The sequence below is a fragment of the Aulonocara stuartgranti genome (assembly GCF_965226115.1).
Source record: "Aulonocara stuartgranti genome assembly, chromosome: 7".
NCBI classification, from domain to species: Eukaryota; Metazoa; Chordata; class Actinopteri; order Cichliformes; family Cichlidae; genus Aulonocara; species Aulonocara stuartgranti.
The window spans coordinates 12932501-12958513 of NC_138945.1; the positions used below are offsets into that span (position 1 = coordinate 12932501).

The following is a 26013-nucleotide window of genomic DNA, read 5'->3' on the forward strand; positions in this document are numbered from 1 at the left end:
CAAAGGGCAACAAAAGAATCTCCTCACTTCAGATTTGCCCAGACGGTCAAGGTTGGAAATGTCAAAGGTATCACCAGTAGCAGCCGTGTCGACTCCCCCTGTGCCGCGTTTCTGCAGCCGCAGGTTGTCAAGGATTTTGCTGAAACGTGTGTCCTGTAAGTTGGAATCATTTATAACATGTTGAAACTGTAGTTAAAAGATTTCTTTTTCAAGAACAGAAATAATAACATGAATAGAAGTTGGGTTTTTTGGGGGATTTAAAAAAAATTCTAGATGAGATCATGAGGAAGAATTTGGATTATAGAAACCTTTAAAAATTAGCTGACAGAAGTCCCATGAGACAACTGTTGTCGTAAATTGAAAATATTTAAATAAAAGTGAACAGAACTTAAAATTATAGTGTTATAGTGTCATTATATTACCTTGCTTAGTTTTGGCAGGCGTACATGGACACCCGCCCTGAGGCCGGTGCCCAGGTTGGACGGACATGTGAGGACGTATCCCAGACGTTCATTCCACATGAATTCCCACCCTCTCTCCTGGATCAGGTGCTCCACCTGTAAACAGTATGTTCATGGTTGCCCAATCACATTTTATCTATACATAATAGTTGAGCAAGATAATCACTTTTTGCAGCGCTTTAGTTGAGAGCTGAGAAGTTTGAAATTTGAGGAGTTTTCATGTTAACAAAATAAGTACATAATGAAATAAATGCAGTTTTCTTTTATTATGATTCAGGATAGATAATATATAACATTTGTTCCCTTTTTCAAACGTAGACTGTAAGTAAACTAGTCATCAAACAGAAATTATTTATTAATAAACAGAATTTTAAAACACTCAAAGTGCTGGATCAAAGACTCAGAATTATGACACTTGTTTTCAGATGCCCCAAATGACCAAAATTGGATAGTGCTGACATGTGAAGTAACATAGCTAAATTAATGAAATGCAGTTCCTCTAGTGGCCACTGGAGCCTGGCTCATAATCAAGCCAATGCACATAATTTTGGTGAGTGAAATTCTAGTATTTTATAAGTCTGCTACTTAACAGGTATATGTCTTTGAATAGTTAATGGATCCAACCTGCTAATCGAGCTAGGTAGTACTAGCTAATAAGTTCTACCCTCTTGTCCAAATATGGTTTCTTTTGGTCCCCAAAAACAACATGACAATGACTAAAATGCTGAAACGTTATTAAAACCTGTCAGGAATGGAATGGTGGCTTTGCCCATCTTTTATATACAGTTTGGGAGTGTGATGCATTTATTTTTTAAACCAGTGGCCAAACAGAGTTACAACAGCTGAGTTTGCACCTCACAGTGGATTTAATGTGTCACAAAGAATAATCCTTTTTGATGACTGAAATGAAGATGTGTCAAATATGAAATTTGACACAATTCGTGTATAAACACGAATGTTTATAAACTGAGTAATAATTGAGATATTTCAGCCTGATACAACTCAGCAACATTAGCAGCCACAAAAAAGACTGTCTAATTATCAAAATGATATCCCTTTACTCTGTTTGACATCACACTCCACTGTACCTGTTTGAGTCCGTTGCAAAATCTCTCAAACACTCTCTTCATGTTGCCGCCCTTCTCCATGGAGATAACTCTGGTGTGGTCCTCCTCATTGACCCAGATCAGGAAGGTCTTATCATTGTTGTGCCTGAGGAAAAGAAAACAAGAAAACTACTCGTCTTTCATTACTGCTGATGACTCATGACACAAGGCACTTTGATATTCACACTTGTCGTCTGTGCAAAAACATGCGTTTATAAAAAGCTATGCACACCAAATGGAAAACACAGCATCAAACTTCCTGCTGTTTTAGTGGCTCAGTTTCCAGGAACAGGCACAATAATAACTCATACATCGTCACACAGCAGCGGACATGCACAAGAACTGAATAGACCATACCAGATCCCCCTGGCATCTGGCCAGTCTCTGGCCATAAAGGCACATGTCAACAGTGGAGAGACAGGCTTGTCAAATAAGAAGTGATCCTACAGGTGGGAATGGTTAAGGGAGGATCAAGAAGGAAAGAGATGTAGATTTTTAGATTTTAAAGGGAAGAAAGACTTCTTTACAATTTGGTGATGAAAAGATTTCAAAGAGTCATATATAAAAGGGCATTGGTCTTTTTTAATAGGTATTGTTGAGGCTGCAATGAGATTAGTCTTTAAAAAATGGATTTAAAAATATATATTCTCAAAAAATAAATAAATATATATATATAAATATAGATGAACAGCCTTTACAGAAGCTACACGGGGTTGCTGCACCATCTTGTGGTTCAAAGTGGTATTATGCAAGAGTACAGCTTATCCCATTTCACTGTCAGTTGATATCCCTGCAGATGACCTGAACATAAAGCCACAGCTGCTGTTTCTTCACCTTCTGTTGAAAGCCTTATTTCAGTTTGGAAAGTTTTAAACTCTATTTAAGCAACATATTTTGTTAAGATTTATTTTTGTCCTTATCTGGCAGTTCAGCAGTGAAGAGTAGACAGGAAAGAGGGCGAGAAGGAGAAGGAGAAGACATACAGCAAGGGGCTGCAGGTTAGACTGAAATCAAGCCACTGCATTTCAGCTGTAAGGCATATGGTGCCTGTTTAACCAGTAAGCTAAACGGATACCCAACAAAGTGCTGGGTGCCAAAGAAACATCCACCCCATAAATCTCTATATTTACCATTTTTAAATTTACCATTCACACAAAATAATAATTACAAATAACATTAAATCATAAGTCTAAATATAAAGGAAAGCGTATACATTTCTCTGAAATGATTAACTGACATCAATAAGTTGCTGCTGCTCCTTTTCCGTCATGTCTTCTAGGCTGTAGTAGTGTCCAGCCAGGTCTCCTTTAAGGCCAGCTAGGGCTGTCACTACTACCCGCTCCACCTCACGGCGCTCAGCCCTCGAACAGGCTGGGGGGAGGCTAAGCCCACGGATACTACGGCCAGTACGCACCCGGGATGACAGAACATAATTCTCATCAAACATGCCATGGGTTATCTGGAAAGGACAAAGGCAAAGACAAGTGTTTCATACGTGTAGAAATCGAATATGGATGCACTGAAATTATAGTGGCAAGAAGCTATGGTCTAACCTTGGAGGCATCCAGGTCAGTAGGATGTTTCATGACTCTGGGGTCATAGCCATTATGTCTGTCTTTGATGACAGGGTCAAAGAGCTCAGCAAACACCTAGAAGCACCAGCAAACAAAGTCTGCAGTGTAGGTTTGTTTCAGGAAGTCAGAAGTTTACTTTGACAGTTGATGTCTTATGATATAGACGGTGTGGAATTGCACCTTTATAATAAGGATAATCATCAGCTCTATGACAAAGAATCAACAGTTACTGGCTTAATGGGGAAAAAAGACTGTTCCAACCATACTTTCATTCAGGTACTACACTCTGTATAATGACACATCATTTCTGACAGTATGCATGATACTTTAGCTATGAACATATGAATCAGTTCATAAAAAGTCTTCTGCTATCTTCTGTTGTCGAAACATTTTGTAGTGAGTAATTCTTATGAAATGTGCAAGTGATATGAGGCATGCTTTTTTTTAACCTTACTGCCTCAGTTTTTGAGTTCTCACGTATTACCAGATTTACAATTAATCAATATACTGATTATTATTAAGATAAGCACAGGTTATTCAGTGGATAATTTAAACAAAACCCACTTTGTTTTACCTCATAGCTCTCCTCGTCACCAGCCACGCAACCCACTGTCTTGATGAAAGGGTGTCCAGGGTTGTCGACTCCCGTTTGGATGCACTGGTCAAGGGTCCAGTTGTTGGGGGTGACTTTGTCCCTCAATTTGGCATAAATAGCTGGAGTAAGAGCAGAGGCCATGCAGTTGTTGTGCTTCCTCAGGTCAGGGTAATCAGAGCTTCAAGAGGAGACGGATTGAAGAAATGTAAAAGTTTTGAGAGTTACGACACCCCTGGAATAATATTCCTTCTTACTCCAGCTAATGTTGACAACATAATTTTCCCTTCAACGTATTCAGTGCTGATCTAGCATATAGCTGTGGTACAGAATACCAGTTGGTTAACCTGGAGATATCTCATTTGTAAGCAAATAGACAATTTGATGTGTACATTGTTGGTTTGGGGTTGGGGGAAAGATTTTTAGGTAATTTTTGTTCTTTTATTTTGCTAACTTAGGGGTTTTTATTTATTTATTTGTATAGCGCCAAATCACAACAACAGTCACCCCAAGACACTGTATATTATAAGGTAAAGACCATACAATAATGGAGAAAAACCCTAACAATAAAATGACCCTATCTAAGCAAGCACTTGGCAACAGTAGAAAGGAGAAACTCCCTTTTAACAGGAAGAAACCCCCAGAAGAACCAGGTTCAGGGAGGGGCAGCCATTTGACAGAACAAAAGACATGCAATGAAAGAGAGCCAGAGGTTGATAATAGCTACTGGTGGCTCCCATTTGTCCTCAACTAGCTGCTAAACTTAGCTGCCATTTAGGGGGTAAGAGTACTATAACTCTGGAATCAGAGAGTTCATCAATATCAGGAATCTAATATTGGACAAAGAGTATATGGAGTCAGTGGCTAAATTCTGAATCTTTATATTGTGTAAAACTATTAGGAACTTAAGGTGCTTTTAGATTCTGATCCAGCATGCAGTGGCACTAAGTAGGCTTCAAATCATTCCAAATTTATCCTGGAGCCTAAATATGAGCACACTATCAGAAAAATCTATCTTCAGCCACCAGAGAAGCAAGTGTACTCTATGTATGCATAGGATGAGTGGGTAAAGGCAGTAAAAGGGGAGAGCATAAAATACAGTGTGAAAAAGTAAGTGAGAGTGAGCCAAAGGTAACCCAGATGAAATGTGAGAGCGTCACTGATCTTGCAAGACATCGCCAGCATATCTGACATGACATTGTGTACTCTTTGAAACTCTCAGATGTTTAGTTGGACTGTGTTGACACAATCCACACATGTTTATTAATGCTGCAGGCTCAGTGCATAAGATGAGATCAGAAAGCCCTTATTTATCCCAGAAGTTGGAAAATTGCTGTGAAACAATAACTTGTTATATAGAAAATACAAAACAGTATGCAGGGTACTTTTACTTTGAACACATGAATCAGTTCATAAACAGTCTAGTGATGTCACCTTCTGCTTATTTCTGTTATGGAAACATTTTGTAGTGAGTCACTCTTATGAAATGTGCAAGTGATGTGAGGCACGTAGTTGGTCTGTCTGTTTTTAAGGGAGATAATTGCAGTCTAATACCTACTCACTGACTGGTCAAGGTCATCTACTGCAGAAAGAACTTTTTGCTTCAATCCTCACATCTCTTATTGTCATCAGTCCCTATGATGTAACCTACTCTTTCACCTCACTTTTGACTGTCTTTCTTCTTGCTTAAGCATAGAGTGTATATGAAAGATGTACAAAGCCACTGTGACATCATTCTATTCAATTCAGTTTTATTTGTGTAGTACCAACTCATGCTTGAAGGCACTTTATATTGAACAGTAAACACCCTACAATATTTTAGTGTAAAGGCACAACAATATTAGAAAGTCAACCCCATGAGTAAACACTAGATGACAGTATAAAGGAAAAACTTCATTTTAACAGGAAGAAGCCTCCAGCAGGCTCAAGGGGAAGTTGGGGGAAAGGGAAATAGAAGTGAGCAGGGAGAGACAGGACAAAAGGCGCGCTATGAAAGAGAGAGCCATTAACTATTAATGGTTAAATATAATAGTGGTGTATAGCATCACCAGAGAGTGAAAAGATGACGCAGCAGAACTAAGGATTGAGGTTCAGGGTCACTAAGTCAGCAGTAATTATAAGCTTTATCAAAAAGAAAAGTTTTAAACTTAATTTTCAATTTAGTGGTATTGCGCAAATGGATGAAGATATCCCTGCAAATGTTATCAATGGAAGAACATATCCTGGTCAAAAATGACTCCAAGATTCCTCACACTGTTACTGGGGGCTAAGGTAATGCCACCTAGCATAAGATTCTGGTGAGAGGCCATGTTTTAATATTTTTAGGGTAGAGTAAAATAACCTTAGTTTTCTCTCAATTTAGAATGTCATTCAGGAACTTCATGTCTTTCAGACATGCCCATAGATTAACTAGTTGAATTGTATCATTTGCCACTTGGTATTTTGAAACCACACATCAGGGGTGTCCAACTCCAGGCCTCAAGGGCCGGTGTCCTGGAGGTTTTAGATGTGTCCTTGGTCCAACATAGCTGATTTATAGGGCTATATAAATGGCCTGTCTTAAGGTTCACCAGAGGCCTGGTAATGAACTAATCATTTGATTCAGGTGTGCTGACCTAGGGTGATATCTCAAACTGGCAGGACCCTTGAGACCTGAAGTTGGACACCCCTGCCGTACATAGCCAGTGAGGGGCAGATGTGACTGAGCGATGTGTAAATATACTGTAACAACCTGTCAATAACAAGGTAATGTAGGCTGAATCTTAGCGCACCCCTGGTTTTATCCTCCTTTTTTAAATTGTTGTCATATTTTACAAAGTAAAGCTTTAGTTGCACTGAGATCATAAATTCTTCAAAAAATAAAAAACTATTAAGGTCATAGAACAAGGAAGCCAAATGGTAATGTTCTAACAGATTTCTAGCCAACCAAGTTCTTTTTACAACTGGTCACCCCTTGGTGGCATTAGTGGTGCTAATGTTGACCTGTCTTACCTGGGAGGGTAAAGCTTCTTCTTTGCCTCAGCAGCCAGAGAACTGTTTTCACTCAACAAGAATCCAGCTGTTCCTGCTCCCAAGCCGGCCAACAGCACAGCTGTATTGCGCTTGGAGATCAGGCGTGTGAAAGAGCTTGCCATTTTTCTGCTAGCTGGGTTTTCAGTAGCAAAAGGACTACATATAAAAACACAAAAGCAAGGTTTTGTTGATGACTTGTGAATGGTGCTAACATATACACGTACAGGCAAAGTGGAAATGGACACCTGATGTGTATCTAGTATCCTCATGTTGTGGTGTCCCTGGATCATCATAATAAATGTTGCTGTAAATTCAGCATTGCAAGTGACCAATCACATTGTCATGATGTTATAGTTTTGGGGTGTAGAATAAAACTGCGAAAAAAATCCAAAAAAGGATCAGGTCAGGGTTAGGGCTGAGGATTGGGATGTGATTGTAGTGAGAGTTCTAAAGATTAAGGTAGGATACCCAGAACAATCTAGGCCTAACTTGCTCTTATCTAATGACCTTTCACCCATGAAAAGTTTTATTCAATATTATATCAAGCTTAGACCATGGGAGGCTCTGGCAAACACTCTTAGTGTTATTATCGCAGTCTGAATGGCAGGTTTCATATGACACAGAATGGCAGGTTTCATATGACACTAATGCTTTGCTATTGAACAGTGAGAAGTCAGCCGTAAGCTAACAAAAAATGCGACATTTATTCAAAAAGAAATGGCTTTAATAATCATTCTTGTTAATTTTGTCGAAATGTCCCACAAAAGCAATTCATTTAGTTTCATGGACCTGGCCTGGAAGGTCAAATTTTAGCTTATCCTCTGTGGATTGTGTCCATGAGAGTGTGTCTTTATATAGAGGGGAGCTGTGAGGTCGTTGTTAGTCCTATTAATCAGAGTCAGACCTGAAATTAAAAGTCACTCAGTTAGTCACATGATTTTTATGAGCTCCGTTTGTCCCACTCTAAGGCTTTTCCTTTCTCTGTGTAGGTTAAAGGCAGTTCACTCTGTGGGTCAATGGGCGTAGTATTTATAGATTGGTGGAAGGCGGTTGCACTGCCAGGATTCAGTGTCAAGATCCAAGCCATGCCTGGCTCAGACGGTGACATTCAGAACTGGTCATAAGACCAGAACCTCATAAGGCAGTGGGACAGACAGATGGAAACAAGGCAGTTGGAAGGTGAAGTGTACAGGAGAGCTGATGTATCAGGATGAAAAACAGGTGGAAAGAGAGTGCAAGAGTTCTTTCTAGAGATCAGCCTGTGAGAAACCACCTCTACTAACCAACACTGAAAATTATGAGATCTTACAGATGCTCTAAGATCACTGTCCCCTCCCCTGGTTGCTGTGACCTTTTAACTGGAAACTTTTCATGTAAAAAAAAAAAAGCACCTACTCTCTGTTTGATTTTCTACGTTTCTTCCTGTTGTTTGCTTACATATCACCTTGAAATCATCATCAAATCCTGCTTCACCTTCCACCTGCTTTCCTTGTCCATAGCTTTTAAACTTCACATTAATTTTGAATGTCAAAAGCATGCAATTTTTTTGTATACAGCCTGGATCTTTAATACTAGCTCTACAACCAGCTCAATAATTTTCCCAAGTATTGGAAGCAAATGAAGGCTTTCTGTAGGAGAAATAAGAGAAAGGAGATACAGTACCTGTAGAAAAGCTGCTGCCTTCTTGCTCAGGGTCTCTTGTTAAACAGCTTTTCACTCTCCTCTTACACAAGGCTCCACCCCGTCATGTGGGATTAGAAGGTCGGAGCCAATCAAAAGTTCAGAAAGAAATAATTATAAGCCAATGGACGTATAGTATGCTTTCTGCTGAGCCATGATTAACCATGACCACCAAGGCTCCAATATCACTGTCCAGTTTGACCTTGATATTTGAAAATGATCTCTTGTTCCACTTCTGTGACCATGAGAGCTATGTACAGCAGCAGCCATGCCCTGAGTTAGAGGATTCAATATTTGCACATTACAAAAATCCCATGGATAAAATTTAGTGAGAAAATCCTATGTGGATAGGTAGTTAAACTAGACTCACTGTAGCCAATACCAAGAGAAACTAGATCTCCCAGTATAAACCTTAGAGTTTTGTACACAAGTACTGTCCTCCCAATGCACTGTCAGCTAATAAGCTGCATGGGTATGGGTAAACTTCAGTGCAGCTTGTTTTATTTGATTAAGATCCAGCAGATCCCAGAAGACTCTCTGTCCAGAAGACTTCAGTCTTTGGAACAGCAAAGATGCAGGAACCTCAAGGTCCCAGGAATCTGGTAGAGGAACCGAGCTTTAAGTAGGGGTAAAGACCCCCGCAAGGGCGAGAGGGAAATGAATTTAGAGAGAGAGAGAGAGAGAGTGTAATATTATGGCCGATGGCTCAACTCATACCCTGCTTATGCTTATGTAGGGCACACAATTTTGGCTGCTTTCCTTACAGTTGCTGCACATCTGCAACCCAATTTTCAACCCACTTTTTATTTGGTTTTCTGTTTTTGTGCCATGTTTTTTACTGACATTTTCCCACACTGTCACTCTCAGTGCTGACATCATTAATCTAGTCCAATCATCTTCTTGCAATCGTTAAACCAACCCCTGTTTCGCATAGTTTAAATATGGGCTCTCAGTCATTCTCCCTTTCAGGCTCTCCTTCATACAACCTACCTGCTCCCCGTCTAAACCTCACAGACCCTCAGTCTTCATCTTCACCAGCAACCACCAGCATCTAGACTTTGGGGGTGGGGTGGGGTGGGGGTGGGGGGTGGGGGCGTCCTAAATCCTATGACTGCTGAGATTCTGGTCTGCCATGATGGGTCATGAGTCTAATTATGAAATCCATTATTTTTCAATATCTCAGTAAATCATGCTCAATTCTTCCAAGTGATCTCTTCTCAGTGAACTTGCATTAGTCTGTGTGCAAGTTTTATTTTGGCAACAATGTGTGTTCATTTTTTTTCTTTTTGATGATTTTATGTGTCCTCTTTCTGCTTGATAAAACAACAATGTGCATCAGAATTACAGTTTGAACAGTTTATTTTTTATTTTATTTTTAAGCTTATAAATACATTAGCAAAACTGTAACTTCAAAGTATGCAGCAGTGTAAGAAAGCAGATCCCGGACCTTTGAAATGGCAAAAAATACGCCCCCAGACCCAATAACCCATCCCTACCACATCCCAAAGACATCAAACAAGCACAAAATTTTAAGTTCAGGGGAAATCACACTATATTCATGTTATAATCAAAATTACAGTCTAATGAAAATCTTTGAATTAATAATAAATTAATAGTGCAAAGATCTTACTATTTCACTAATACACTCAATAGAGTTTGAAATATGAATATGAAAAATTGATCACATTGACGGGAACTATTAAGAATAGTGCCACATATCAAGAATATGTGGCACTATGCTTTTGTAGCATGAAAGAACCCCTTGAGTCCAACTCTCAAAAAGTGAAGCTCAAAAAGTTTTGTGTACAAAATCATAAACATTAAAAAACTCAAAAGACAGGATCTGATTGTAAAGAGAAAGAAAAATGTCTTAAAAACTGTAATGAGCATATTTCAAAACCTGCAATGTGTTTAAACTTTAAGGATTTTTGCTCTGACATGCGAGAGAATCTGTAAGAACATAAAGCTTTCATTTTTCCTTTTTATCATAGCGTAAGATTAAAAAAAGATAAAAAGCGAAGCGTTAGATAACGTCTCCTGTGAAACAGACAGTATTAAAGTAGATAAAATATGTGACGTACTCCAGCTGTTTAGGAAACCCAGCATGTCTACACACACACACACACACACACACACACACACACACACACACACACACAGACTTTCTCAGTTACTCAATTATGCAATTACTTGATTACTTGCTACAGGGTCCCCAACAACCCCAACAACCCCAAACTTACTGTGTAAACTAGTGCAACTAGTTTGTGTTCATTTGATTTGTGTTACAGAAAACTGATATGTTGTAAGGACAACTTTGAATAGGTAACAGAACTGTACCACTGTTTTATAGTCTGCTCACTAAATACACACTTCAGTAAGGCACATTTTCTCCTGAGTTTCCCAAGCGCAGTGATTGATGGCATTCTATGTAACAACCCCTGCTGTGTAATGAATGAATGAATGTGTTGCTCTGAGCTAGAAATTGTATATATATCAACTATATGTCTGTTTAGAAGATGCAGTTAGCCAGGTGGTAGTCGGGGTTCAATCTTGAGTGAGAGTTCATAAAGGGTATCTTCATCAATCACTAGGCTTTTATCCAGCAGGAACTGAGTCACCTGGAATGGAATGAGATAAGTTAAATTTAAAGATTTTGGATTTTTTGAAGGTTAAGCAGTGAAAAATTATACACTTACTCTGATATTGATTGTTTGTTATTAAACACATTTTCCTGCTAAACTGGCTTCAGTATATTTTTTTAATTATGTAAACAGCTCATATAAATCTGCTTAAAAAAATCATTAACAATAATTACACGTTACAAATATCTAATTAGACACACCTTTGGTTGGTGCTCTATCCTGTACGGTGTTTGCTGGAACTGACGGATCTCCCGGATGATATGAGAAATCTGAGATACCAAGGACAAAGTTACTGGAATGCTTCAGACATGATGTTTTTTTCTAGAGTGTGTGTGTGTGTGTGTGTGTGTGTGTGTGTGTGTGTGTGTGTGTGTGTGTGTGTGAGGGGGGTGGGGGGTTCACTCGCTGTCCTGGTAAGAGACTTGTTAGTCTCTAACCAATAACCTGAAATTACTCCCTGCTACATGCTTGTATTTCGAAGGAAATATCTGAAACAAGCTCATTAAAAAAGATGCACAGAGTACAGGCCTTTTGGAGAGCCAGTTCAATAGTATTGTTTAGGCCTCCAGCAGTAGTAAAGGTAGATATTCAGTGCAAGTATTAAATTATTTAAGACAAAATTCTGGAAACCGTGACTTTAGGTATTGTAGTATCATATCACAAAGATGGACAAAAACAGGGGCTGTGTGCATAGATGTTCAATGTCTAAATAGATCATCATAATCAAGTCCTAGATGACCGTTAGTCAGTATTCAATAGAGTATGGCATATGTGCCTCAAACGGATTTAAGCAGCTCAATAACTGACATCCAGATTCAAATTTTATGTTTTTAAAGTTTTTTCTGCTATATAGACCATTAAGGCACAGTGAATTGTGAGTTTTGTGCCAAATTCCAGTTTTAGGAAAGTGTAATCCTTACCATCCTCATCTTAGAGAAGTTAACAAGGCCTTCCTCTGTAAAGTTGGGTGTCCCCTCCTCAATGCAGGCCAGGTCAGTGAGGTACATGCCCAGGTAAGGGACACATGGAGGATTACAGCTGTGCAGACAAAGCAGAAATGTACAGTGTTTATGAACTGATTTGAGACATTTTCCTCTGCTCACTGGCTATATTTACTTTTTCAGTGTCTCTCTGAGGTTCTTGAACCGTCCCTCTGATGACACAATCTTCTGAAGTCTGTCCCTCAGTCCCTTTGTCTGAAAATAATGAAAAAAAGAGTAATTTTTTCAGTACACAGATGTGGTATTATTTTCAGCAGCTCTCTGAAAGGAGAATCAACCTGTTTGCAGACTTTTGCCCAGGTCTTTTTAAGCCTGTAGATGGCACTGCCTTCGAGTGCAGCAATGATCTCCAGTACTCCGTTGTAGTTATTGAGGCAGCGACAGATGTCAGCCACTGCCAGCCACTTCTCAATGGAGCTGGCTCTGGAGGCCACATCAGTATGGGTCATTATCTGAGACGCTACCAGGTTGCTCATCTGTGAAGCAAGGTATAGAGAGATGAGAGATGTGTCCAATAATCTGTCTGCCTTCAGTGATATGCCAAATTATGTCACTGATATTAGTGGGCAAAAGAATACACCACCAATCTAATGTGGATAATCATATATATTTAGTTTGATTGTGAAAGCTTTCTTCTTTATAGACTGAAATTTTAGGAAAGACAGCTATTAAATGCAGCTCGTCCTTTGATTCTTCAGCATTGAGAATCCAGTATTTAAAATGTAGAAATATATTTTAATTAAAGGCACTGCTCTTACTTGTATTTTTCCATGTCCACTTTTTGATTACTGAATGCTTTTGTATTATTAAGTCTGTTAAATCCTCTTTTTCAGTTCTGTCTCCCTCTAGCTTACAGAGGGATGTCATGTGTACTGGACTCTAAGTAGTGGTCACTGGCCACTTTTTAAGAAACTGTCTGGCTTTTGCCCCTGACTGAACAAGAGAGACAACTGTTGTACCACAGACTTTTTATAAAACTCCCTATAAGCCCCACCACTACATCACTGCTCAGGATAAAAAGTCACCGTCTTACATCATTAAAGTGCTGGGTGGTCTTCATGATGTATGGAGTCCTTTCCGTTTTATCCAGCTTCATAAAGCCCTGACCTAGGAACTCCCTGCAGGACAGAAAATATCCAAAATCATAGGTTACACATACTGTATGTCCACATGTCATAATCTGTTCCCTACAATCTCTGAGCTTTACTCCTCCAAATCTTTAGCCCCCTATGGGAAGTTATCTTTGAGTCAAATACTATATTTCTTTAAGTGTAATTTTGTTTTATGCTAATCATATTAATCAAGGATATTGTTAGTTCAGGTAGACCATAAAATCAAACAGCCTAGATCCCAGCAGATCAGCTGATATCATTGGCAGCCTACATCAACTAGATGTAGGCTGCCAATGATATCAGCTATTCTGCTGGGATCCAGGCTTATAGTCCTCTACACATCTAATTTAAGGTGTTTTAGCAGGCCAATAAATCCTAGTTAAATTACTGTATAATTTGTTAACTTGCTAACTTACTATAAACTGGGCAGCTGTATTCTTAAGGCACGTTGAGATACCCAACTAGACTCAATATAGGCAAATGCGCTGTACAAAGACATTTTAAAGAGATGATCATATTAAATAACTCCAGGGTGATGCAAGGAGAGCTTGAATGTCTTGTATAACATACTTACTCATAAGGAATACTCCTGAACACAATATGATCCAGCAAGGTGATCTGTTCTGCTAGTTCTAGGGCTGAGAGTGACTCAAAACACTCTGATTTAGGACTCTCCGCCTTGAAAACACAGACAAACAAACTGCATGTGTAAAAAACAGTACTAAACTGCAAAGCTCTTCAGGGGACTACAGTACCACACAAACACAAATTAAGTCCACATATAAGGAAACGACCTGTGGATATTTGAGGAGGGAGGTAACATAATTCTCCTCAATACAGAGTAACCACAGCGGCTATTTTTCACAAGGCAAGGACATGACATTACTGACATTATTCTTACCACAATGAAGTGTAGAAGCGGGCAGCTCTTCTGTGTCATTCATGAGATAAAGGATTTCGACAAACAAGTTATAAACTTGTCAGGAAAATCTTTTATGAAACTCGTTCTGCTAAATGACAGTACTGACCATTTGTAATATGCCTTCCATCCCGAGCTGAGCATCATCTTGTTCTTCTTGAGAAAGTGCACTGAAAACCAAAAATGACATAGCATTACATACATGCAGTGCCAGTCATATGAAAGCTGATCTCATGAACATTATGTAAACCTCTACAACACTTTGTGTTGCAATGAAAATAACTCAACTAAACATTCAAAATCATGATCTAAAATTTGCATGAATTTTTGAAAAAGTAATTCATCCATAGTTACGTGACAACAACAAGGGTCTTCACTAACTAATGGGTGACAGCACAGTAGCTATGCCTATCTTTCAGATAAAGTTTATTTTATTGAAAGGGACCTGCAAAAGCAGGGTCATGAGGCTAACAACACAGGGAGCTGAATTAGCAGTATCAGTTCTTTTTATATGTAATCTGCTGTTTACCTACTTCACCCTAGAGGCAATCTGCTATAAATGTGACTTTGTCTGCATAAATTCTAGTGTTAAAATGCCTAGGTTAACGGCACTCAAAACCCTGTTTAACTCACTCATCCTAGATTTACACTTGTATGACTTAAACTGATTGGACTGACAGGTGCACAGACACAGGCAGCTGTTCTGGATAGACCATCACAAGAAATTTGTGCTTCAGTTTTGATGATTGAAATTCTTGTCTTGGATAAGTCTTTTACTAATTACAGATATTTACTAATTGCACTTTGTCTGCACATTGCCCCCTTACAGTTTATCAATAACAGCTATAACCAAACCCACTAGAATGTGCTATCTTAGCACTCCAGCTTCTTTTCCAAATATGGAAACTTTTACTACAGAAAAAGCAAGGTAGGGTCTTAAACACTTACACTGAAGTTTCCGCCTGCAAACTAATGGGTGACAACATGTTAACTAAGTCTATTTTGCATGCACAGTCTATGGCTTCACCTTGCCTATTGCAGAAAAAAAATTCTAGGACAGTGTGTAGATAAAAAGAAGTACACAATGATATTTACAGCAATCCCTTTGTACCTTAATATGTTTGTTGTAGCTTTCCTCTCTTGCGGCAGCAGATCTGGATCTCGCAACACCTCTTCTAGTAGACTGATCACCCCCACCTTCAGCTCACTGTTCATTTCAAAGTCCTGATTGAAACAACACATGCATATATATTTATAGGGAAGCTTAGACTTGAAGTTAAGATTAGAGTAGTGGGCACTCACAGAAAGATTCATTTCAGTGGTTTATTGTGTATTTAACATCTAATTAAGCTTGCACTCATATATGACAGTGGGAAGGGGAAAGGGTGAGGTTGTACGTGAAGGGAACAGAGGTGATGAGAGGTGTTGGATAGGTATGGTGTTAAGAAGAGAAATACAGGGGAACAAATAGTAACCAGAATTTGCCAAGGAGATGGAAATGACTTTAGTGAGCATGTGCTTTAAGATAGGGAGGAACATGGGGTGAAGCATAAGAATGGAGGAAAGTGAACACAGCTGGACTACATCTTACACAGAAGGTGGAATCTGAAAGGCTGAAAAATGCAAGGACATAGTCTTTGTGGAATATGATGTTTGCAGATGACATTGTGATCTATAGTGAGAGCAGGAAGCAGGTGAAGAGATGCAGGTCTGCGAGACAGACACATCCAGATTTTGTATTTTCGAGACAGAACAAACCCTATTAGCAGTTCACTATGATGTGAACCAGTGGGGGGACTGAAAACCTATCTACACCTTTACCTTAGCAAAAATTTGATGTATTTGTGCCCGATTCCATCCTCCAGTTACTCCAGTTCTCATTCATTACTGACATTATCCTATCATACCTCAAATTCTCATGTCTTGAAATAAATTGCCCCAAGACCATTAATAAAGGCGTCTGTGTTCAAAGATGACAGCACCTCCAGTCGCACAGCTCTCGCTGTAAGACGCCTTTCACACTTAACCTAAGAAGGCCCAAAGCAATCCTCTCTAATCTGAGTAAATGGAGATTCATCTGGAAAGATCATCAGCTGACGTCCCATTGCTGCTTGAAGTCTATATTTAGCTAAAATCCTCCTTATATTGTAGCAGTAGTTGCACCTGGAAACAAAAAGCTTTGCTGAAACTGAGAAAGCATGTGATAATGTCCACTCTGCCATGTTTTTGGATGTACATGTTGAAGCACAAGGTCAGAAGTGTGAAGATCCCAAGCCAATAAAACCTGATGCCTTGCCTCCTCTGGTATAGCGCTCTACTAAGCCTAACCCAACTCTCAAAATGCCATCCATAAGCTTGAAAATAAGCCTACTGAGGTGACTGCTCTTCTTCATATTTCACCTTTCTGCAAACCACTGATCTCATCTGAATATTTCTTCTTCTGAATTAGCAAATAGCAACTAACTCTGAAGCCTTGCCTCAAGCCAGGCAAGCTGACCTAGGCTAGATTCAAAGCTGTTTTTAGCTGTCTCCTTCCTAAGCTCCAAATGAACCTAATTAACCATGCAACCCTCCCCCGGATCAATCTAGAAAGAAAATTAAATGATGAAATCCAAAAGTTTGTCCAAATATTAATTTACATCACTGCCTTGACTCCTTTCTAAACACCTTGTCCATTCTACTCGCAGCTAAATGAGCTGTACATGTCCAAGGGCATGTGAGGAATGCTAGTTTGTTTCAGTGGAATTACACTGAGCAGAAGCAGAAGCAACATCTCCAAAGTTATAAGATTTAAAGGGCCTCTCAGTATTATAATGTACAAGCTGTCATCCATCTAGATTGTCCATGCTTGTGCAAGAGTGGGTGGCAACATGTCATCCCAGCCCAGATGTTAGTAGATACCATAACACAACATAACAGGTCCCGAAAACTTAAATGGGTCATAGAGAGGACTTACAGTGGATAATATCCTTCTCCTTGTGAGAGGTTTGCTCTTAAATGTTATTTAAACACTCAATGCTCTCTCTACTGGCAAGTTTTCACTGTCCAAATCCAAGTCCTTAACCTTTGATCTCTCCTGCTGAGGTATGGTAGCAAGCATAACTCGTCTGTTACTAATCTGTTGCTTGTTGGTGAACTTAAAGCCTCCTTAAGCACAGAGAGGACCAAATGCTTGAAGCTGCCTCCTCTTCAGAACCAATAGTGACAAGACAATCATCTACATAAAAACCACATAGAAGAGTGACTACAACCTCTAGTCTGAATTGCTGCCTGTTATCCTCTGTGCATTTCTCCAAAACAAAACTTACACAGTTTGGAAATGAGGTGCCTGCAAATCTGTACTGCCATTCTGCATTCTAACTGACCTGGTGTTGATGAACATTAAGGTAGAGTGAACATGGATCAGATTTAAGGCTAAAATGTTGGGTTCTGACTGAGTCAGCATCTTAACATCTGCATGGGAGAGCCACAGGGCCACCAGAGAAATAACAGGTCCAAGTCAGCTGTTGGTACTTTGATCTGACCCGTGCTCACCTCTTTATAGTTGTCAATGCCAGGTATGGTAAACAGGTGAATACAACTACCTTGCTCCTATAATGACGACACAGGAACAACACCAACACAGGGATATCAGATATACCTACTAATTAGACACATTATAACTCTAACATGCACTTTTGAAAACTTTACCAATGGTTTTTAATTTTTCTGTGTTCATTTGTTTTTAAATTTCCCAGCATCTTTTACATCCCATTGGGGTACATTGCCATGATAACATAGACTGCAGGCCTAACTTCCTCTAGAGCAATGAAATTATGATCCATTAATTCTCTGTCTCACCATTCTTGGAAGATTCCTTAGACCTTACTGGATGGTTAGCATGAGGCTCTAAAGTACATTTCTCAAAAATAAATAAATAAATAAATAAATAAATGACAACACTTGATCATTACAGTATAACACAAAGCCAACTTCAGGGGTAATAATCTTTCCAGTTATGAAGCATAGGTCAATGTGAATCAATTTCACCCGCTTTGAAAATGATAGTGACTGCTGATGTCCTGGAAATGCAACAACAAAACAATCCCAAAAGTACTTGTCACTTTTTAGGCTCCTTTTTATCTGTTAGAGCTGCAATTTGCAGATAAGTGTTAACAATTAAGACCATGTTTTTAGGAAGAAGTAGCAGTTTTACACTGTTTACAATGTTGTTATAATAAGTTAGATGTGGCAAAGCATCATAAAAAATTAATAAAACTGTCTAGAAAATTACATCAAAACTATAAGACCAGCAGTAGTAGCGTGTAAAAAGCCACAAACTGAACTGACTTTTGTAGGATGATATTTAAAAAAAATTAAAGGTCATGGCCACATAACACTTAACCTAGGACCAACCAACAGAAGTTTACTTTCCAAGCTAAATATTCAGTTGCAAAAATAGCATCTTATATAATGTAAAATGAAAATTATAATCTTTTCGCTACCCTGGGGAAGATGCTGACCTTTTTCCATGCTTCCTGGGTGGGAGACAAGACATGAAGAGCAAAAAGTACCTCCATGAGGGAAAAAAGTGACGGGAGAAAAGAAACAATCAAAACAAACACAACAACAAACTCTTTCAGGTGGGCTGAGCAATGGTCCAGTTAGCCAGCTCTAGGTTTCTTATAAACTTTCTAGAGCATATGAGTCATTACTTAGGTCACATTTACTTACATGGCTGACTTTTTTATTGTCAGCTATATACACACAAGGCAGCAGCACAGTATTATTCTTGGTTAGATGCTCAGCATGAAGTTCCTCCTCCCACAGACAACAGTGTTTTAAAAACTTCTTCATGGAGATGACAAGAGCCATGAAGGCAACATTTATCTTCAGTATAATTGCTACCAATTTCTACTACCTTAGCTTTATAGAGAACACCTAAAGTCCAGCTCTTCATTCTGTTAATGTAGTAAAATCTTTCTGTCGTGATGGGTCCAAAATGCTTGATGATTCAATGGCAACAGATCTACCGTGTCACGTTTTACTGCAGTGGCAATAAAACGTCTTTATTCAGCAGGTCTCTTCCTCCAAAGAAGCTTTAATAGAATGGACGAAACTGACTAATACCACTTTCACCCCTCACAAATGAAGCTAAAGTGGTTTATTGCACCATGCACTAGGGCTTGCTGTTATGTTATAGAATATATATATATATATATATATATATATATATATATATATATATAAATAAACTTCAGCAACTGTAGTTTCAAAGAAGACAATCACTAGAGCCCTGGACGAGAGTGAACTATAAGGGTGCAGACGTCTGCAGAAGACACAGCTTCAAGCCAGTACGCGAAGGACAACCTGGAGACCGATTTTGCATACTGGAAGTGCATTCTTAGGTGAGATGAGAAGAAATTATTGCGTTTTTTGCCTATACAGATGCTGCCATGTTTATAGAAAGAAGAGAGAGGTTTCACTCCCATAGTGAAACACACTAGTATTATGCTGTAGGGATGCTTCAGTGCATCTGGAAATGGGAATCTTGTCAGTGTGGAAGAAATCATGAAGACAGAAGGATATGTAAAGATTTTGAATGAAAACTTCCAGCAGTCAGCAGGAAAACTGGGTCTGAGTTGTTGCTTAATCTACCAAATTGCTAACGACCCAAAACATACACTGCTCCTGATAAAGAGCTATCTCCAGAAGATCAAAGGTCCATAACGCCTTTCCCTAAAAATTAGTTTGGCAATTAGCTTAACTTTAATGTGTGTTGGACCATATGTTCTCAACTAGTGTGAAGCATGCAAGGAGTTTTGCAACTATGTTTCCAGCTAATGAAAACACATTTTAAAATACCACATTACTCTTAATTAAAAACAAAAAGGTTTTCATTAGTCACTTACATGCAAGTTTTTGTTATTTAGCTTTTGCTTGTTCTAATGACACCATCAAAGACTACCCATGTATAAATATTTTTGTATAAATATTAAATATATACGCAAGACAAGAAGACTGCTGTCTGGGGACTCCTGTCTCTACTACCCAGAGTTCTCAACTATACAGCTACAGTGACATTACACAGGAACAACTATTTATACTGAAACAGAAAATCACCAGAGTCCTTAAATAGGTGAATTTATAACTTAACTGGAAGACTTACCTGGGAATGCTTAGAAACCCAGTGGCGCAGCACATTGAGAACTCTGTTAGTAGCAGCTCTGCGGATGATGAATTCTTTGTCACAGGCTTTCTCAGAATTGTTAAAACCTAGAAGGACAAAACAGAGATCATGGCCATTAAAGATGTTATGTCAGGCAACATTTATTATTTTGGTATCAAGAAAATTTTCATGGTCCTTTCAGGGTTTGGCTTTCATTTTAATGTTAAGTTACTAGCACTACTCAACCTACTCATAAATGTGTATATGTATATGTGTGTGTGTGTGTGTGTGTGTGTGTGGTGTGTGTATTTTTTTTAATACATATTTATTTTTGGCTCTTAGCTTTTACTGACAATAAAGCAGAGGGAATGACATGCAGTAAATTTCCCAGGGCAGAGTTGAACCTGCACCTGTCCAGTAGGTAGCCTTATAACATATAAGTGGTCCATTCAACTAAATGAGCTATATCCGCACCAAAACAGCAGAATTATTTACAAAAAATGGAGAAGACAATAAATCATAAAGTGTTGCTAAAGTTTACAAGGTGCAAAGGTTAATACTGGTGCCACTTGTAAGAAATTAATAATAAGCCTTAGGGCGTCTGGGGATTCCCTAGGGACGTTTTCCCTGGAGGGCCTAACCCGGGGGATGTGGCCATGACCTAGTTAGGGGCTCTGGTGGCTCTTAGATGGTGCTTTCCTTGTGGCTGCGTACAGCGGAGATGGGGGAGGGTCTGTGCTGGCGGACGTTGGTTACTGGCCTGGTAGCCTGGCTGCCCCTGGGTGGGTCCGGGATGGGCGGGGAGGCTTGGGGGTCTGGGGGTGCTCCGCCCCTGGTCTGGGGCTCTGGCTGGGCCTTGGGGGCTTGGGTCCTGGCTGTTGTGTTGCCGGAGCTGTGGGCGGGTGGGTGCAGGGGGTTCAGCCCCAGTGCAGGGGACCTCTGGTGCATCGGCCCAACTACGGGGCTCTCTAACTGGTGGGGAGGCTGTTATATCTTTGCAGGTGGTCTCCTCTCTACAGGAGCTCACTCTGCAGGTGGGGGAGATATATAGGAGAGGTAGAGAATGAACTCAACCTGGGTGTCTATTGTCTTGTGTAATTTGGGAGATGATTGGATGATGGGGTGGGTGCAGTTTTCTCTGGGGTGGAGTCGGGTGGGCTGCCCCGGACTCTGTGGGGCTGGGCGGTGCTGCTGCTGCAGGCCCCGGTCCGGATGGGCCTGGGCCCCCTTGCCCTGGTGGGTTCCAGAGTGTGGGGGTGCCTACTGGGGTCAGCAGGGGAGCTGGCCCCAGTAGGCCGCTTGCCCCTCCCTTTCTTCCCTCCCCATCCTCAGCTGCCTCCCTCTTCCCGCTCTACCACACCCACACACACACGCAGGGCTTGGGGTGCAGGTATGTCACCAGGGTGCAGGGGAGGTACTCCCCCTCTGTCCCCTTCTGTCCGCCTGTGCCTCAATTTTATTCTGCAACCTAGACATCCACATTACTCACACTCTCACATAACACATACATATAGGGCCTTAGGGGTGGGCACGTTTTATAGCATCCAGAGGATGGTCGGTGTACTCCAACCCACCTCTGGCGCTGGTGCCCTACCCTCAATTTTAAATGCATATAGACACTGAGGGTTTTCGGGAGGAGCCGTGCTGCTCTCTGATAGGAAGCTAGTACCATGCTCTCCTGTGTTTTAAATGCACTTTAGAACAGCACACAGCAGCACTACATATGAGCGGGCGGAGGGAGGTTTGGGGTCTTCACTCACCCCGGTTCTGTTAGCCGTCAGGGCTGGGGGGCTGGGAGGAGGTGCTGGCCTCAGACTGGGGTCTGGGATGTGGGGCCTCCCTGCTACTGCAGATAAGGAGGTGGTCCGCTTGCCTCCACCCCAGAGAGAAGGGTTACATCTCCTGGGTCTAGGTGCAGCTTGCACCTCTGAGGGCGGGGGTACCTGGACCTGGGATATAGAGTATGTTTGGGGAGTGTGACTGTCTGTGCAGTGTCTATTTGTGTCTGTCTACACGTTGGGTGAGTGCCGAGTATTTGGTTGTGTATATGGGGGTGGCAATGCACGTTTGTGTCCGCGTGCGCCTGTTCGTCTGTGTCTATATGTCAGGTTGGGTCTTAGACTCAACCTCTATGGGTACATCTCAGGCCCTCCAAAGTACGGAGGCCTATCTCCCCTCACCACACTCCCTGCCGGTGGCTGATGCCCTCAGACGTTGGTGTGTTGGTGGTTCTTGTTGACTGGGGCTGGGCGCTCATGTATGTACCGGCTCACTCCTGGTGGCCGACTGGTGGGGCCTGGCGCCTGTGGCCCGGCTGGACCCTTTCCGGGGGGTGGGGTGCCCTCGGGCCTCTGGGCCGGAAGCTCGGTCCTCTCTGGCACAGCTGGCTGCCGGCAGAGCCCGCGGGCACGCCACTGCAACCCCCTCTGGCCTCTGCTCCGTAGCTGCTGGGTGACCTCTCGTTTGGGGCTCTACTCAGCTCTTCCCAGGAGGGTGGCACGGTTCCCCCCCTTTGGTGGTCCTCCTCGGGTCCTCGTACTCTGGGGCCTCTGGATGTCTGGGGCCTGGATCTCCTCCATACCTGCTTCATGCCCTGGGGGACGGGGCTATGGCTCCCCACACTCCCTAGCAGATCGTTACATGGAGAAACCTTTGGAATACAAGCATGCTGATCCACACAGGTGTGCACACAGGTGTACCCACGGGTGTTCACAGACGTGGACTACACCTTTCTTGGCTGCTGCCTCAAAGCACATTGTGCGCTGTCTATCTTGCGTGCTGCACAATAGCGTTTAATATTTAGTATTAAACTGTTATCTACTGCTAGCTAGTTTATTGTGATGGTGCTGTATTTATTATGTTGCTCTTTTTTGTTTGTTTTCGCTTCTGTTTTTTTTTCTCCATACAGGTGATCCAGGTGTTTTGTTTGTTTTTCTTTCTTTCTTCCCCCCTTTCTCACTGTCTCTTCTCCCCTTTGGTTTTCTTTCTTTCTCTCCCTCTCTTTCTTTCATTCTTTCTCCCTGTCCTATCTCCCTGTCATTTCTGTCCCGTTTGTAGCAACCGAAAATAAAATAAAATAAATACATAATTATAATAAAGGTCAATAAAATGGACCAATATGGCAAGGCCATGATGATCCACTTGGTAAAATAAATCCGCTTGGCATCTTTCTTGGCCTTAAGACAACAATTCTGATGGCTAAAGATCCAAACGGGACAACAAAAAAAGAAAAAAAGAAATTAATAATAAGCCACTAAAACAACAACAACATTTCCAGTTATATATTTTTTTTCTTGGACTCTAATAGAGTAGCTTTGCATGATTCATTTATTGATGCATATTTGTCTTATACTGGGCCTTGGTGAAGCTCCTCAACTTTCTAAAGCAGGGGTCTCAAACTTAAATGAGCTGTGGGCCACTGCTGACACTGTCATCTTTATTGCTCAAGTAGTACAAAAAGCAAACAAACAAACAAGAAAACACCCACAAATATTTCAACAAACAACAAACAAATCCTCCCTAACAAAAAGTAACGGGCTAAATTGCATTATTTTTCTTCATGTCAATGTACGGGCCATGAGCAGAGGTGATGTGGGCCATGAGTTTGAGACCCTTGGTCTAATGGAAACAGTTTATTTCGATTTTCTGCCTCCAAAAAATTAGGTTTTGAAAACTAGGTAGCCACATCAGTGTCTGACTTCACAAATGCACTTCTGGAAAAATCGTCAAAAATCCCCATAAACACTCTCTTTAACCTTGTGGGAAGCCATCCCAGAATTGCTGAGGCTACTATAGCTGCAAAACATGGGTCGACATCATATGAAATCCTATGGATTCAGAATGGGATATCACTGAAGTTCATGAGGGTGTGAAGTCAGACCAGTGAATATTTTTGGCAGGATAGTGTTTCTACTTTCCGTGACATCATAAAGAGCCAGAGTAGGAAAAAAAACTCCCTCAAAATGCCTGAGTTTGTTTCCTGAGCTTTGGGCTCACAGAGTTTCTTTACAATCATATTTATCTCATAATTTGGAACCCTGGGAATGGAATATGAGCATTCACCAGTGTAACAGTATATACATGTCAAAAAACAAACAAAGGCATAGTACTATTAAAAATGGAAGAGTATTAGAACTTTGAGACTTTTACAATCAAATACATCATCACAACAAGGCGACTGCACATACATTTTAACTAATAAAAGTTTGTAAATATAGGCTTTTAGCTACTGTTTTTAAAATCCTGATGGAGTCCTGAGACAAATAAATAGGGTCAACAATTTCAATATCCTCTGAATCAAAGTTTTTTTTTTACCTTCTGTATAACATTCTTGAGTACAAGAGTAGAAGCTGTGAATTTCTAAGCACTAACATTTTTGCAGCAGATGATTTGAGCCCATCATTACATCTAGCAACCTCTTAATATTAATTTAAATGACACCAAAGCAACAGTTCCCTTCCTCTGGTGTGCATCTTTGGATCTTGATGAGTTGACATGCTCACCCTGGGAGCTGCTATGTCCAGCAGCAGCAGTGGCGATTGCAAAAGCTGAAGCTGGTGACATAGAGCAGCGAGAGGTCTCCCCTGATGTAACTGCAAGGAGTCAAAAACATTAAAAAACAGCAAGAAAAAGAGAGCCTGCTCGCTTTACACAGTCTGTTATAAATAATGTGTAAATATGTTTGTGTTATTGGTAATCATCATATTATGAGGACAAATCTGTTTACATAGTCATCTCATGTGAAAGTTGTTTGGCATGGGGACAAAAAAGAAAGTCACCAAAAATAAAATTATTAAACAAATATAAGTGGTGTTGTGAAGGTACCTGTGGGGTTTCCACAGCTCTTCACACACAGTACCAGCATACACCAGCAACCAGTGTAATGAGCAATCAAACCTCAAATCAGGAAAAAAATTACTATAACTATAAAATTACAATAGAAGTGTAACTGGTAGGGGTTACACCTCTATTGTCAGCCACCTTGACCATTAAAAAGGGTCTGCCTCAGCTGCCATGCTGCCATACTCAGATCCCAACATTTTTGAAACATCTTGCTGCCATAAAATTTAAGATAAGCTAATATTTTTCATGAAATAATGAAATGAATCAGTTTCAACAAATATATTTTCTATGCTGCACCATGAAAAAATAAAACCATGTTTAGTGTACTCATTGTTTTCCATGCCTCTAGAGATTTAGAAAATTGTGTGTGTGTGTGTGTGTGTGTATTTGGTACCTCCCGATTGACGGTAACGGAGATGCCTCGGTGTTGAAGGCGAGCGGCAGGGGGATGTGTCACCTGGCTCACTGGTAGCTGGTGACTCAGGAATGAATTTGTCCAGGGATACTGACTCCAGGACAGCTGTTAAGGAATATACTGCATGTAACATCTGAAACAAGTATTGGAGCATTTTTTAATGAGTATACAGTACTGAGGGTAGAAAACAATCACGTGGGAGTGTAAAACACACAGAGAACAAAAGTAACTTAAAATATTATTAGGGACTATCGAGCACATGCTGAAAATAAGCCATCTCCTATCTAAGATTAACAAGTTAACTGAGCCGCCAAGCAATCCCAAGTGACATGGACCAAACACAACCTAGTCTCTTAACCCTTTGAGATCGGGTGGCTGTAGCTCAGGTGGCAGAGCAGGTCAGCCACTAATCAGAAAGTCGGTGGTTCGATCCCAGGCTGCCTCCTAGCTGCATGCCAAATATCCTTGGGCAAGATACTAACCCCATGTTTGCCTACTGGTGGTGGTCA

At 40.6% G+C, this 26013-nt stretch overlaps 2 protein-coding genes across 10 annotated transcripts in view; both read right to left on the minus strand.

Moving 5' to 3' along the window:
* ckmt2a (creatine kinase, mitochondrial 2a (sarcomeric)) overlaps positions 1–8468 on the minus strand; it is an 8906-nt gene extending 438 nt beyond the window's left edge. The window contains exons 1-9 of the mRNA XM_082541514.1: positions 8408–8468; positions 6725–6901; positions 3716–3914; positions 3121–3216; positions 2805–3026; positions 1925–2010; positions 1550–1673; positions 423–557; positions 28–153 (exon numbers count right to left, since the gene is read on the minus strand). Of these exons, the coding sequence (XP_082397640.1) occupies positions 28–153; positions 423–557; positions 1550–1673; positions 1925–2010; positions 2805–3026; positions 3121–3216; positions 3716–3914; positions 6725–6867 (1131 nt within the window). The 5' untranslated portion in view covers positions 6868–6901; positions 8408–8468. The remainder of the gene's footprint in view (positions 1–27; positions 154–422; positions 558–1549; positions 1674–1924; positions 2011–2804; positions 3027–3120; positions 3217–3715; positions 3915–6724; positions 6902–8407) is intronic.
* A 2228-nt stretch (positions 8469–10696) lies between these two features.
* rasgrf2a (Ras protein-specific guanine nucleotide-releasing factor 2a) overlaps positions 10697–26013 on the minus strand; it is a 48666-nt gene continuing 33349 nt past the window's right edge. For 4 of the 9 annotated variants that reach the window (XM_082541441.1, XM_082541436.1, XM_082541442.1 and 1 more), the window contains 13 exons: positions 25484–25609; positions 24750–24839; positions 20248–20354; positions 15211–15323; positions 14209–14269; positions 14082–14111; positions 13755–13858; positions 13102–13186; positions 12347–12544; positions 12184–12263; positions 11988–12105; positions 11268–11336; positions 10697–11043 (listed from right to left, as the gene is read on the minus strand). In XM_082541441.1, the coding sequence (XP_082397567.1) occupies positions 10948–11043; positions 11268–11336; positions 11988–12105; positions 12184–12263; positions 12347–12544; positions 13102–13186; positions 13755–13858; positions 14082–14111; positions 14209–14269; positions 15211–15323; positions 20248–20354; positions 24750–24839; positions 25484–25609 (1277 nt within the window). In that variant the 3' untranslated portion in view covers positions 10697–10947. Of the gene's footprint in view, positions 11044–11267; positions 11337–11987; positions 12106–12183; positions 12264–12346; positions 12545–13101; positions 13187–13754; positions 13859–14081; positions 14112–14208; positions 14270–15210; positions 15324–20247; positions 20355–22512; positions 22873–24749; positions 24840–25483; positions 25610–26013 lie in introns of those variants that run through there. The other 5 variants (XM_082541444.1, XM_082541439.1, XM_082541438.1 and 2 more) reach the window with 3 other exon arrangements.